Source organism: Abramis brama (assembly GCF_963993115.1).
Source record: "Abramis brama genome assembly, chromosome: 22".
Classification (NCBI taxonomy): Eukaryota; Metazoa; Chordata; class Actinopteri; order Cypriniformes; family Leuciscidae; genus Abramis; species Abramis brama.
The window spans coordinates 6,640,159-6,655,414 of record NC_139984.1 but is presented as its reverse complement, the minus strand read 5'-3'; the positions used below and the strand labels follow the sequence as shown (position 1 = coordinate 6,655,414).

The 15,256-nt window shown below is 39.1% G+C and overlaps 1 protein-coding gene across 7 annotated transcripts in view; it reads right to left on the bottom strand.

Annotated features, from left to right (window-relative positions):
- utrn (utrophin) overlaps positions 1-15,256 on the bottom strand; it is a gene marked incomplete at its 3' end in the record, with an annotated part of 239,702 nt that overhangs the window by 40,614 nt on the left and 183,832 nt on the right. For all 7 annotated transcript variants that reach the window (XM_084099868.1, XM_084099871.1, XM_084099870.1 and 4 more), the window contains 6 exons: positions 12,343-12,404; positions 10,940-11,014; positions 8,636-8,837; positions 8,044-8,129; positions 5,290-5,447; positions 2,319-2,485 (listed from right to left, as the gene is read on the bottom strand). In XM_084099868.1, coding sequence (XP_083955994.1) covers positions 2,319-2,485; positions 5,290-5,447; positions 8,044-8,129; positions 8,636-8,837; positions 10,940-11,014; positions 12,343-12,404 — 750 coding nt within the window. The remainder of the gene's footprint in view (positions 1-2,318; positions 2,486-5,289; positions 5,448-8,043; positions 8,130-8,635; positions 8,838-10,939; positions 11,015-12,342; positions 12,405-15,256) is intronic.

Sequence of the window (15,256 nt, the reverse complement as noted above, 5' to 3'; positions counted from 1 at the left end):
AGTTTAAAAGACTATTTGTCAAAAATAAAAAACTTCTGAAATGCTTTGTTATTCAGTCTGTCATTTTTATTAACAGGCGTTGAAGCCTACTAACAGCCTACTGCTGTTAACCGATGTTGGCCGACAGCGTCTATGTTTTACCGTTCTTGATGCTTAAATATAGGTGAAAGATTATTAAAGTCAAGCGTTTTGTTTAATTAATAATGGCACAGTACAACATAAATTTGCTACATTCCAGTAGAGCCTCTGTTGCGTGACACAGACGACGAAACCCTCTGGTGCTGTTGAAGGAGATTATCAGCCGAAATGAAGATGATGAAGCTCGTCTTTAATCTGCTAAATTATCGTTTCGTGAATCATTCACGAAATTGAGATGACTGACAGTGACACCCGGCCATAGCAACGAAATTAAACTTTCAAAACAGATCCATACATTGAGCAAATCAGAAAAAAGACTTCAACAAAAAATAACAGACTAACTAAATAGTATTGCTTTCAATATAAAAAAAACAAACAATGAAAATGTAAAAGAACAATAAAATAAATTCAGTTTAAAACCCCTTCTATTCTGTTCTGTTTGTTTATTTTTATATATTTAATCAGTCTCATTCTTGTTGGAATAATGAACAAAAGTTTTTTTACGTTGTGCTGTGTTTTTTTTAAATTAAGTCTATATGTATGCATCGTTTGTTTAAACAACATTAACCAAATTTTCTTTCTTTATTTAATAATAAAATTATTACTATAACATGCAGTTTCAACTGCACCAAATATTAAGTTGTTTCATTATTGTACAGCAAATGTCAATAGCTCTTTTTTTTTATTTTTCATGTTTGTTGTAGGCTTATTTGGAAATGACCATAGTTGTAGTATTTCATCCTTACTGTTAATTGACATAAGCCCCACTTACGTTGCAAAATGCAGCAATTGCTGTTGTTTAGCGATATTTCCCTTTGCGCTACCTGGCGGTCATTTCACAAACGCCTTTGAAAAGCGACTGGTTCATTTCCGCGGCAGCTAGCGTGGCGGTAATAGGCATTCTGGTTGACTACCTACTGTAGCTTGCAGCTGAACTTTGAAAAGTGTCAGAGCTGATCAGAGAACAGACTGAACAGCACTGACTGTACGACTGTCCCTTTCATCAGTCTCTCTCTCTTATTTAGAGTGCTATCAGATGCTGACATTTAGTTGAATGTTTGGGCCTCAGGAGTGAATCTAACCTTTTTCGTCCCAGACAGCACGGCGCGCACCCATATGTGTGTGTGTGTGTGTGTTAAATCTCTCACAGATCTGCTTGATATCACGCTTTGACTAGTGCAGGGGTTCCGGACTCTCCTGCTTGCCTCAACACACCTGCCTGGAAGTCTCTAGTAAGACACTGATTCGCTGGTTCAGGTGTGTTTAATTGGGGTTGGAGCGAAACTCTGCAGGACAGTGACCCTCCAGGAGCAGGACTGGACACACACTTCTCACACTGAGGGAGAATCGCCAACTTCTCAAATCTTCCGCACTTATGCAAGAACCGGTACCATTTGTGAAGTTTTACTGTTCTAATGTACAGTCATTATGTAAGGGTTAATGCCCTTCGAGGTGTCCATTATCAGGTTTTAATGGACGACGGCGAGGCGTGAACCGTCCGACGCGCAGCGGAAGTCCTCCGTCCTTTGCCTCCGCCGAAGTCCATTAAAACCTGATAATGGACACCTCGAAGGGCATTAACCCGCTTATACCATGGTCACTTGCCAAATAACACATTTTTAAAACATTAGTTTCTATTTTAATTAGTTTTACAATCTAAATCTAAAGTTACAAGTTACAAACAATAACTTGGTTTCCTTGGTTACGCCTGACGGTTTATTTAGGTGTACATTATCACTTTTTAACGGACACCCTGCAGCCAATCAGAATCGAGTATTCACCCAGACCCAGGTATAAGTAAGAAATAATGTACATCCAGCCGGTTGTTATCTCAGAATAAACCCCGACAGGATGATCAGGAGCCCAGTGTGAAGCGGAGGGGTCTTAATCAGCCTGAAGGGGTTTACTCTGCGATAACAACCGGCTGGATGTACATTATCCCGATTATTACACGGCTACTTGCCACATTTAAACTGTTTTAAAATCGTACCTGTTTGTATCTTATAATCCAACAGTGTACAAATCAATAGTAGCTGTGTTTGTGTGAAACAAGAGAGAGCGAGTCCACGATACTGTTCCTATCAAGCGAATAGCGCCGCTAACTTCAGTGACCCGGATGAGCTTGTGTTTCTGTTTTCAGTGGTTGTTATCTACTTACATAAATGTGTGTGTGTGCGTACCTGAAGCCCACGATGGGGAACTCTTTACAGATATTGCACTTGGCCTGGTGTTTGGCCGTCTCTGCCGCAGCCACTCTGTGCAGGACCGGAAGCCAAACCATAGACTGCGGCTCCAGCCTCATCCAGTCAACAAACTGCCTCGGCTCCAGCTCAACCTTATTGGGCACCTGAGAAAAGAGCGCAAGCACAAACAGCCAGTGAGGGAGGGATTTCAGAAAGCCCATAAACAGCATGAGTGAATAACTCGTAAACAACGCAGCCTGACTGAAATGGAGAACATTTCCTACCAGACCACCATAAATGACTGTCATTCGCACGGCTGCTTTTATAGAGATATAACAGCCTCGTGAATATCTCCGTCGAGAACGAGCATTCAGTGATGTCACCCTGTACTGGGTGATTTTTAACCAGTGCAATAGAAGGAATATTAGCTAAATGTGAAGAATATTATGTCATCCGTTTCATCTGTCATACAGCCCATCAGTAGCTTCTCTATAAGAATCTGCGACACTACCAAAGGAAACAATTTTGACAAACAACTAATGTAATTACAATGGAAGTCAATGAGGCAAGACATTCTGAAGGGTTTAACATCAGTAATGTGCTGCTTATGTATTTTTAAAAAGCCTGTATTATACTTCCTGAATATATATATATATATATATATATATATATATATATTATTTGAGATTTAAAGCTTGTAAATCATCGATTTCGATTTTAGAGGTGGGAAAATGTTATATTAATACTGAGACATAATTACTGATAATCCCAGCACACTTGAATTATATGTAGAGACTCTTTCTGGTATTATTGCACATATCATGTCAAACTTACAGGGTTTACTGTTAACAAGTTAACATTTCACACAGACATGGTTTATTGATGATTGTGACACATTAAAGGGATAGATAACAACAAAATGACAATTCTGTCATTATTTACTTTTATTTATATATTTCTCAACATCAATATTGTGTGTGTGTGTGTGTTCTGCAGAAGAAAAAGTCATACAGTTTTGGAACAACATGAGGGTGAGTAAACGATGACAGAATGTTCATTTTTGGTTGAACGATTTCGTTTTGTGGCTATACTTTTAAAGCAGCCTGTGTTTGAATGTTTATCCTAGTTGTGTATCCCACTGTAAATGCACTACTGTAAACATGATTTGTGTTTGTTTTTGCATTCCTGTAATTATTTGAACTCTGTGACAAACAAATTCTCATATTTCAGACGTACAAAACAAACAAGACAATGGCAAATAAATGATCAAATAAGACCATGATTAAGTGATTTTGGCAGGAATTCTGTTGTACAACAGCAACAATCTTGGCAGTGATGTCAGCGGCGGGACACTTAGCATTGACACACACACACACAGATGAATGTTTGGGCCTCAGGAGTGAATCTAACCTTTTTTCGTCCCAGACAGCACGGCGCGCACCCATATGTGTGTGTGTGTGTGTGTGTGTGTTAAATCTCTCACAGATCTGCTTGATATCACGCTTTGACTAGTGCAGGGGTGTTCAAACTCTCCTGCTTGCCTCAACACACCTGCCTGGAAGTCTCTAGTAAGACACTGATTCGCTGGTTCAGGTGTGTTTAATTGGGGTTGGATAACCTACAGCTCTGAACTCTGACCTCCTGACATGTTTTGTGCTCTTAAACTTCCAGTCAAACACCCATGAGCAACAAGAGAAACAGAAACCCATCGTTCGGGTGATTCCATCCATCAGCACTGATGGACTTCAAAAGGCTTCAGGTGTGACACTGTCCTGTCTGTCTGTCATCCCTTCACTCGTCAGTCTCTCATCAATCGTTTATTTGCTCTCTCAGCTTTCATCTGAAATGTTGCTCTGCAATCTGGCCTCCTCCTTTAAAAATCACACCTAGCCTTTATTTCCAGAGTTGTTTTTCTGCTGCAGTGACATCTCTTCCTGTCTGTCAGTTCTGATTGGACCTCTTCCTCCTCTTCCTCCTCACTCATTTATAAACGACTATTTCTCTCTCTTCAAAACACTTCAGACTTGACACTGAGTGCAATCAAACCACACAGACAGACAGACAGACAGACAGACAGACAGACAGACTGACAGACAGACAGACAGACAGACAGACAGACAGACAGACAGACAGACTGAGAGACAGACAGACAGACAGACAGACAGACAGACAGACTGACAGACAGAGAGAGACTGAGAGACAGACAGACTGACAGACTGACAGACTGACAGACTGAGAGACAGACAGACAGACAGACAGACAGACAGACAGACTGACTGACAGACAGACAGACAGACAGACAGACAGACAGACAGACAGACTGACAGACTGAGAGACAGACAGAGAGAGACTGAGAGACAGACAGACAGACAGACAGACAGAGAGAGACTGAGAGACAGACAGACTGACAGACTGAGAGACAGACAGACTGAGAGACAGATACGGGCAACATGACAGATGAGAAGACATCTATAGAACAGTAGGATGTTAGACTGATAGAATGATAGATAGACAGAACGGTAGATAAATAGATTCAGAAAAGACAGACAGATAGAATGATATACAGAACAACAGATAGACAGAACCATATACAGACAGAGCGAAAGAACGATAGACAGACAGAGAAATGGATAAATAGATACAGACAGATAGATAAACAGATAGACAGATGATAGATAGATAGATAGATAGATAGATAGATAGATAGATAGATAGATAGATAGACAGATAGATAGATAGATAGATAGATAGATAGATAGATAGATAGATAGAGAGAGAGAAAGATAGAGAGAGACAGAAGAAAAGACAGATAGAGAGATGGAGAGAAATAAAGGCAGGGAAATGGAGAGACGGACAGGTACAGAGATAGATGGATGGACAGAGTGTCCAGCAAAAGTGTTCATAAATAAAAATCAAGCAGCAAACACTTCCACTGTGTGTGTGTGTGTGTGTGTGTGTGTTCACGCACGTGCTGGAAGCAGCTGCGGACGCTGGGCTCGATGTTGCTCCCGCCGAAAGCCGCCACCTCTCCCAGCTGTCTCGGGATCTGGATGACATCATGAAGCAGGAGACCCAACTGCCTCTGATCACACGTATCGCCCGCAGACGACACCTGATTAAACAGACCTGAGACACACACACAGATCAGCACAACACTTTATTTCAATAGTCCACTTTAGACATTCTACTAACTATACGTAACTAACTCCGTGTCAGCTCTCAGTCATTAGAGTATTAGTAGACTGTCTGCTTAATATCTGCTAACTCTTTATTGTGATGCTCCTCAACATATATTCTACTGACTATAGGTAACTTTACAACTACATGTCAACTTATACTACTAACCCAAACATAACAGTCTACTAATACTCTAATAGTTAGTTGACGTTGTTGCAAAATTACTTATAGTTAGTAGAATGTCTAAAGTGCACTATACAAATAAATACGTTTATAAAATAATTTCTTTTAATTTACGTTCGTAAAATGTTAAGAGAGCAAAAGATGTTGAGACATGAGCGCAAAAGAAACGATAAACTCAGAATCTTGACAGACATGAAGATGGATGGATGGAAATATCTATCATTCTCGGATTGATGGACAGACAGATAATTAGACAGACAGGAAGACAGAACGAGACAGGCAGAAAACTAGACCGATATACACAGACAGACAGACAGACAGACAGACAGACAGACAGACAGACAGACAGACAGACAGATAGATAGATAGATAGATAGATAGATAGATAGATAGATAGATAGATAGATAGATAGATAGATACTGTAGACCAGGGGTGTCAAACTCAGTTCCTGGAGGGCCACAGCCCTGCAGAGTTTAGCTTCAACCCTAATTAAACACACCTGATCAGCTAATCAAGTCCTTCAGGCTTATTTGAAAACTGCAGGTGTGTGTGTGTTGAAGCAGGGTTGGAACAAAACTCTGTAGGGCTCTGGCCCTCCAGGAACTGAGTTTGACACCTGTGCTGTAGACAGACAGATAGACTGCATATAAAAAAACGGCCAAATCTGTCAAAGCTTTTCTAAAAGTTTTCTGTTAAACTGTATGAATAAAAAACACGCTGTAGTTTGATAAAATCATATTTCACAGCTCCTAACCTTTCATTCTCTCTCCACTCATATGAACTGAGCACATCAGGGAGTGTTTTACCTCAGGTAATAAACTTCTCAGCTAACATTATTTATTTGGATAAATTGAGAAGATAATTTGGCTTGTCTTTTTTTCCATTTGATATTTAAAGCAAAACCTTCAGTAATATTCATGTTTTAAAATATAATGTGGATAAACAGTAAAGTTATACAGTAAAGAGAACTAAAAGTCCTTCAATGATAAGTGTCATTTTCCATCATCATTCATCCGTCTCTCTCTTTATAACCTTCGGAGACGACCTTGATTACCACAGCAAGAGCAGACCCCTGCCAGAGCTGTCTCACACACACACACACACACGCACACACACACACACACACACACACACACACACACGCACTCACACAAACACACACAGCTGAACTCAAGACCTCTGTCCTGAGAGCGTCAGAGCAGTTCAATAAACTCTATTCTCACTCCACACACACTCAACTAAAGTCACAGACTCTGTTGGACTGTGCGGTGTGTGAACTACCCCGACACTGAAGCATCAGTGATTGTCTGTCACACAGCACTGCTTTATAGAGTGCTGACCGGGCCGAGGGAACCTCAAACTGCTGACCGGAAATGGGAAAATCATGTTCTTCATCCCAACAAGCGTGACGCATCGTTTTCCGTCTGTCTACAGTGATTCAGACGTGGAGATCTCTCACTGGAGAACGAACGCACACAGGGATTCACCCGCTGAGAGTTTAGTTTTCAGTTTTGATCACTTGTCAAATGTGATCACTTGAGATGAGGAGGAACTTAAAAGAGCAAAAAGCCCAATTACGCGGAGAGATGCATCATGGGAGTGCAATCTGTGCTTTCAGGTGAAAACAGGACAGAAACAGGGGAAGGGCATCATGGGGTTTGTGCTGCTTCACAAACACCTTCATTAAAAGGGATGCAGCTTAGATTTTAACGTGATCTAACAACACCAACATATTCACTATTCATTCAAATTATCAGAAAATACATCAAAACCTCAAAGAGCAAAAATAAATATGAGTTAAATATGATAAAATATGAGTGTTAAATGAACACTGCAGAGTGTTAAAGTTAATGAGATAAATAAGTGATTAATTGAGTGACCATTATTGAAGATACCTGATGTTAACAAGCAGAATCACCAAAGGAAAGAAAAATAAAATAAATAAATAAATATAAAAATCACAATTTATGTCACCATTATGGTGATCAGTGTTTGCTTTAGTTGGGCTCATGACCCTTAAATCTTGTTTATAACAGCCAGATGAACAAAGAGAAAAGGTGATCTGATGGTGTTGGTTGTGTTTTGACATAATCATCATTTGATCTGAATCACTGAACTCATATAGAGTTATACTGTTGATTACAGCAGCACTGTGATTCACAGCATACGATCAAGCTTTTTGAAAATAATACAAAGGATGGATCGACGGACAGACAGACAGACAGACATACAGACAGATAAGAGTGGATAGATGGATATACGGATAGACAGATAGATAGATAGATAGATAGATAGATAGATAGATAGATAGATAGATAGATAGATAGATAGATAGATAGATAGATGACAGACAGATCTTACATTTGTATTTCTCCTCCAGGTGACCCTTACAAAGCGAGAGGAGACCAATCTTCATGGACAGAACTCGGATTTTCCCACTGCGACCCCTGAGGAACACAAGAACATTGTGGATAAGAGAAAACAGGCAGCGATAAGCACGTGACAACAATATACATCTGCCCATCACTGATTCGAGAACACATTTTTGTAGTGTTCATTTAGTACAACACAGTCTGTGGAAGCACTGCAAGTCTGAGTGTTTCTGCAATAACACACACACACATCAGTCAGCTCTGAGCTCCAGGCCAGCCTTCAGCAAAACACACACATGTATCGGTTTCCTACTTCATTTACAACAGAAATGCACTGGAACAAAATATATTTTATTCTTTAATGTTGTTATTTATACGACTGCATACGCACATGATCAGAATCATAAGGCAATGTCAATGAGTAGACCAGAGACATCTCGAACTTACTTTGATGCAAGTCTGATGATATGTAGACGTATAAGTCTAGGCATATTTCTAAAGCAAAACATCCGTTTTCAAAGCGGCTGCAACATGAACACACGCTGCGCAGTGCAGATCTAGTGTTGTCGTGCCATACGTACGTGTCGTAGACATTGAGCAGCCAGTTGAGACACATGTCCACACACAGTGGGACGTTGACCAGGTCTTTGTGTTCCTGCTCCAGTCCGTCATACACAGACGTCAGACAGTTGATGACCTCGGGAACCGTCAGCTGCTGGGAGTTCAGCGTCAGCTTGTGTTGCTGGAACATGGACTGAGCCACGCTCAGATCCAGCAGATCCACTGACAGACACAGAGACACGGAGATCCTTCAGAATACGCTTTAACCCTATACACACTACTGATACACACATTATTAATCATGATCAAAACTTTGCTGAAAAACATTCTCCTTCTGTCATCTGATACTGACAGATTATACTTCTGTAGCAAGGAAAAGCTTTTTAGTATAACTGTAAAAACATCCAACTTCAGCTCATGGCTCGTGCAATCTTTACTGATTTTGTTAGTTATGTTTGAAGATGAATATTTACTGGACTGAAGCAACTTAGGTTTACTTAATTATCCATACATCATTTATTAGAAAAATTATGAGCATCAAATATGATCATCAGGCTTTTGAGGAATCATCTTTCAGTCATATTTATATTGTATTGCATTATATATTTTAAAACTACAGAACTTTGATCATAAAACTTAGCATTTAAATATCATCTTAAGACATTATTGGGAGTTAAAGAGTGACGGCTGATGTTTATATTAATTTTCTCACTGATTTACAATATCATCTATTTGACTTTTTTGGCTGTATAAATAATATCTGCATTCCAAGAAATAAAGAAATCAAACAAAAGCTTTTCTAAATTTAAATATGACTTTCTAGCTTCACTTAGAAGAGAGTTGTGCTCTTTCTGGGGCATAAGAAGAGAAATCTCTGTCCTCACAGAACACCGAGACAAGATTCAGAGGCTCAGAAACAGAGGACATATTTTAAACATAAGTAATTAAATAGTAATTTAAGTCATTAAAAACACATTAAAGGGCATCTTTTCCACCAAGTGACTAAGTAGCAATACATACTCGTAACAGCAAACATTTTCTTATATTAAATATTTAAAAGAAATGTCATTTGAGTACTTCAATAAACAGTTCGGAGCATGATTTACTAACTTGCCAACTCTAACAGAGCGCCTGCCACTAAAGTTTAAATCTCAAAACATACGACAAGATAAGGTCGTGAATAGGGTTGCCACTGTTACACAACAAATATCATTATTATCATTGCAGTGAATACTGGAATATTATTATCCAAAACTAATATAGATCTGAATGTGTTTTAATTTAATTAACAATGCAATATAACTTTTCATAAATTATCTTGATGGACAAAATGTGTAAGCATCATAATATATTAGCCAGTATGAGCTTAATCATTGCATATTTTGTAAATACATTCAAACCAAAAATTATTCAGACACCAGATATAATTTTTTGATATGTTTGTACTAGTGGTTGCAGGACACTATAGTTAATTTGTGTAAGTGAACAAAATAAAGTAAACTGACATATTACACCAAAATATTCTTCATACAGTGACTACCAGTAACATTTATATAAAAAATTTGGGACCAAAAATGATTCAGACACTTTGACCAGACCATGTTTTGCTGAAGTGTTTTTTCCTTAATTACTAAAGCGACCTTTTAACACCACAGACTGAACAAATGAAGCATTGCTTGGTAACTGGTTGAGCTAAATTGGTATTATCTAACTGTGTAGTTAAATTTAACAGCTATTCAGTTATTGTCATATTTTATTACCATTTTCTAAACTACAGCGAATAAACTGTGATAATGTGAGAAATGTTGAAGGTGTCTGAATACATTTTGGTTTGACTGTATTTCTACAGAAAGAAACAAAATAACAGGCGATCAGAACACACGTGATGTTTAAGATAGAGTTATGTGGACTGGTATTGTGGGCAGAGCCTCAGCTTCCGGGCAGAATGTCATGTTAAAGCAAACACCCGATTAACATGCAGGTTTTATTGCTCGTGTCTTCATGGCGTCACGCTCCGTTAGACCACGCGTCAGCGACTGAACGCCATCTTTGATGGAGCGATGGATGACATATTCCCTGTTTACACTCTTTAATTAGACCTATTAACAACTCAAAAAACAAACACATGATGCAAATGATGAGGACGTGAGGCATGGAGGCGGCGGAAGACACGTACACACACACACACACTTCTAACGGATTCTCTTTGTGCTGTTAATTGGGCCTCTCTGAGTTAATTGAGCCGATGGAGTGAGACGATGCAACGGTGCAGCTCTAATCACACACACACACACACACACACACACACACACACACACACTTACAGCAGAGGGCTTTCTGCAGCCGGCGGATCTTCATAGCCGTCCTGTACGCGGAGAACCGCACATTGTTGAGGTCAGCTATATGGAAACAGGAGAGAAAGCGAAGAAAAGTGAACAACACAAAGACTGTAAAGTGAACTACACTGTGACGTGTTAAATCCATAAACAGCGCAACATCCGACACATACACGCATCCACAAAATTCATTTGACCACATAAACAGCATATTTAATTAAATATTTCACAACAAAAAGGACACGACATGCAGATTGATACAATGTTTGACTTCATCTTTAAAAAAAGGTCTGTGTTAATGAGCGTGTTTACAAGTATGATCTGACACCGGTTAAGGTTAATAAATAATTATGTAAAGGTCATGTAACAGGCTGATCTGTTCTTATTAAGAAAAGGTCAAAAATGGTTAACACAAAATATGATCAATACAGCGAGATGTTTGTCTTATCTGTCAACTTCACACACATCACATTTGACATCAGCCTGAACAGTTTGATTTTAAAATCCATTCTAACAAGGTTTTCTAGTGTTTTCAGAACTATCAGTGCATCGCTGTAAACGTAAACACACTCATTAGCATTAGCAGCATAAATTAACGATGAGATTTGACGACCTAGCCTGACCCAAAATTTGACTGATTCCATTAAATTTTCATTCTGTTTTGAAATCCTGTATTCTTTTAGATGTATCATGCATGCAAAATGAGTTAAAATAACATAATAGTAAATACATAAAATAATAACTTGTCATACTTTTTGACAGTTAACTAAAACTATTACAAATATTTAGTTAAATAAAAATAAAATATATATATATAAACATTAGATGAAATTTAAAGCTGAAAACTAAAAAACTAAAAACTAAATGTTGGCATTTACCTGAAATAAAATAAGTTAAAGCAGAAGTGCAAAAATGATTACATAATAAACGTATATATTATATAATACTAAAAATATATATATAAATAACTTAATCTAGAATTAAAATATAGAACATAAAATCTTATTCGAGATATTAATGAAATAACAACAGTATTAATTATTTTTGATATATATATATATATATACCTGAACCAAACACAAAACTAACTCTCTCACATATGACTGACTGACTGACTGACTGACTCACATCTGGTTCGGTGCCGTGTGTGTGTGTGTGTGTGACGACTCTAGAGGTTTCCTGCCTCACAGAGACGGCACACACACGCACACACACCTGCACTGACAGTGGGTCTCTGCGGACACTTGCTGTCCAGTATTTATTCATCTGTGTATTTTGGTGAGACTTGAGTTTCTCTCAGCGCATCTCTTGAGGCACAAAAGACGTATTCGACTGTGTGTGTGTGTGTGTGTGTGTGTGTGTGTGTGTGTGTTTGTGTTTGTATCACTTACAAAGAGAATGATACAGCTCGGTCATCTTAGGATGGTCCCAACATGTCGTCTGACTGTGATGACTGCAGAAGAGGACAGAGAGGGAGAATTAGACTCTGACAAACACACAACTTACACTGTCTGTTGTTATTGTGTGTGTGCTTGTGAGAGAGACGCTATCTTGGACACAAAAAGGCTTGAGGGGGTGAACGACTGAGCTGAATGAGAAAGAACCAACGGATGAGATCAAAATCTAGAGCAGAAATGGAGGAAGAGCACACAGAAGTAGGGAGACGTGTCTTAAATACGCTCTGACTGTGTGTGTGTGTGTGTGTGTGTGTGCACTGGATTCTTTGTGCTATCTATTTCACTTGGTTCAAGTCAGATGTGACCTGACAGATCCATCCAGAGCCCTGGAGAAGTGTCCACTCGGCTGACCTCACTAACACAGCTGCCATTACATGCTCACTCCTTCCCTCAGCATCTGGCACATGCGCATCAATAGAATAAACGGGTGGAATCACAATTAGCATGGATATCGACAGGATTTTAGCCAATCAGTGGTCTGTAATTGGTCAGGTTCACTTGGTCTTAATAATAATAATGTTCCTATTTCTACTCTTCACTGTTTTTCCAACTTAAAGCAACACTAAGGAACTTTTCCTCTTTGGTCCCCCTACAGGTTGGAAGTGGAACTGTCCATTACTGCTGTCGTAAATAATTTCGCCGCCCGCAGCCTACTGTCGCACACACACTCACTGTTTATCCAGCACGGGCTTTGGAATGAACGATGTCCACAGACAAGGAAGAGTATGTTGCATGATTTCATGAAAGTATAATGTATTGCAACATCAGAAACGAAGAAAAACTAAATAATGACTATTGTAACGCTTGACGTAAAGCAAGTCAAATTTGTAGTTTTCTTATGTCTCATTCGAACTACAGAAACGCGACCCGGTTTGGCAAACTTGCATAGTGTGGTTATAGCAGATATAGGGCTGCACAGCGAATCCAGAAGTGCCTTTCACCCTGTTACGACTTGATGAACCACTGATACGATTTTGGAAACATTATTTTAAGGTAAAAAAATGTTCCTTAGTGTTGCTTTAAAGGGATACTTCGCTGGCAAAATGAGCTTTCAATAAAATTTGGCTGCCTGCACAGTAAAAGGCCTTTTTTTTTTTTTTTTTAACGGCATGTCTATTTACATTGAGTGCAGATAGCCTGCCTTGCTGGCAGAGGCTATTTACTCTAACTCCGTCGGGCCAGACAAAACTACAGAAGACACTGGATTGTTAACAGCAGCGATAGTGTAGTGTTAAGGTGCATGGCAGAAAGTATTGACGCAAATCAACACCCTCTAACCTCCTTTTTTTTCCCATCACATATCAGATCGGAAAGGCATTTATTTTCAATAAAAATGAAGAAAATATTCGAAAAGTGGAAATAGTGTCTAACGTGTGTTTAATAAAGTGTTTATCGGGTAAGGTTAGGGATGGATGTCGGGAGGGCTTTATTGTCCCAATAAGGTGGTATCCATTTAATGATTTAAATAAATATAATAATTTAAACTCTATGTTATTATTTCATGCCGTTTAAAGTACAACAACACTAAGGTGCAAATACTATCTGCAACTATTTATAAGTATAAACAAAATTACTACTCTTTACACTTATTGCAAAGAAAATACTGCTATTTTTAGTGTAAGTTGAATCTACCACTATTTTCACTTAGTGCAAATAGAATCTATTACTATTTAAACTTAGTCTAAATAACATCTATCAGTATGCGCACATTGTAAATAGCATCAAACAGCCTCAAAAAGTCATTTTGGTGAGTATTCTCGTAAACACAGTCGGTTATGTCTTAAATTAATGTAAAGAGTTGAGAAAGAAAACGCATGGGCAACAGTATATTGGATCTGTGCATTCGGTCTTAAAGAGACAGAAGCCCAATGGTACTGTTTCAGTCTGTGTCATTACTGTTAATCGAACAACAAAAGACAAAGAGAAAAACACTCAGTGCTCTTGAATTTATATATTTTGTAACTTTATTAAAGGATTAATCTGTATTTAATGTATACAGTGAAGACTATGCATGCTATTTTACATTTGATTACCTTATTCAGGATTACTTATCTGAATACCACTGTTAGTACAATGCAGCTTTTTGAAGCTTCAAAGTTGGTCACCATCCACTTACATTATATGGACCTACAGAGCTGAAATTTATTTCTAAAATCACTTGTTTGTGCTTTGCAGAAGGAAGTCACACACCTCTGGTATGGCATGAGGGGGAGTCACTGATGAAAATTGATATTTTTGTGCATTTTGGCTATTTCTTTAACAATCGGCCATTGAATATATCCTGCTAAATAATGGTTGGAGTTGTTATAGTCTTGAGTCCAACACCAGAATTGCTTCTCACACACACTCCCAAGCAAACAAGCCTGCGTCTCACTGAGTTTCTGTTTGGGAGAGACAGAGCGAGAGAGCCAGATGCTGGGACAGAGGCTGTCAGCAGGTGTTAAGTGAATCTCCTCATCTCATTCACAGGTTGATGAGAGGTCCTCTCCGCTCCGCTGGCGTCGGGCGAACGGCTCAAACTGTCTCAGACTGTCCATCTCAGCCAGACCCAACAGACGAGCGCCAGGGACGAGTGCAGCTTTAAATAGACCCTGATGGGCGTTCATGGTTCAGCTTTACTGACGCATGCATGGAGCCAGGTGACGGCGGATGATGGTTCTGTCACATAAATTGATTTTCAGCCGTGAGGATCAGTGAGGACCGGAGTGCACAGGGCTGTCTGGAGGGTAATCCGGCCGGTTACTGCACACGGGTGAAATAGGAGAACAGCGAAGAAGTGTCATCTACTCGAAACTACAGTGAGCTGCCTCGCTGCCTAAACAGCGGCTTGTTACGGTGGCATAACAAC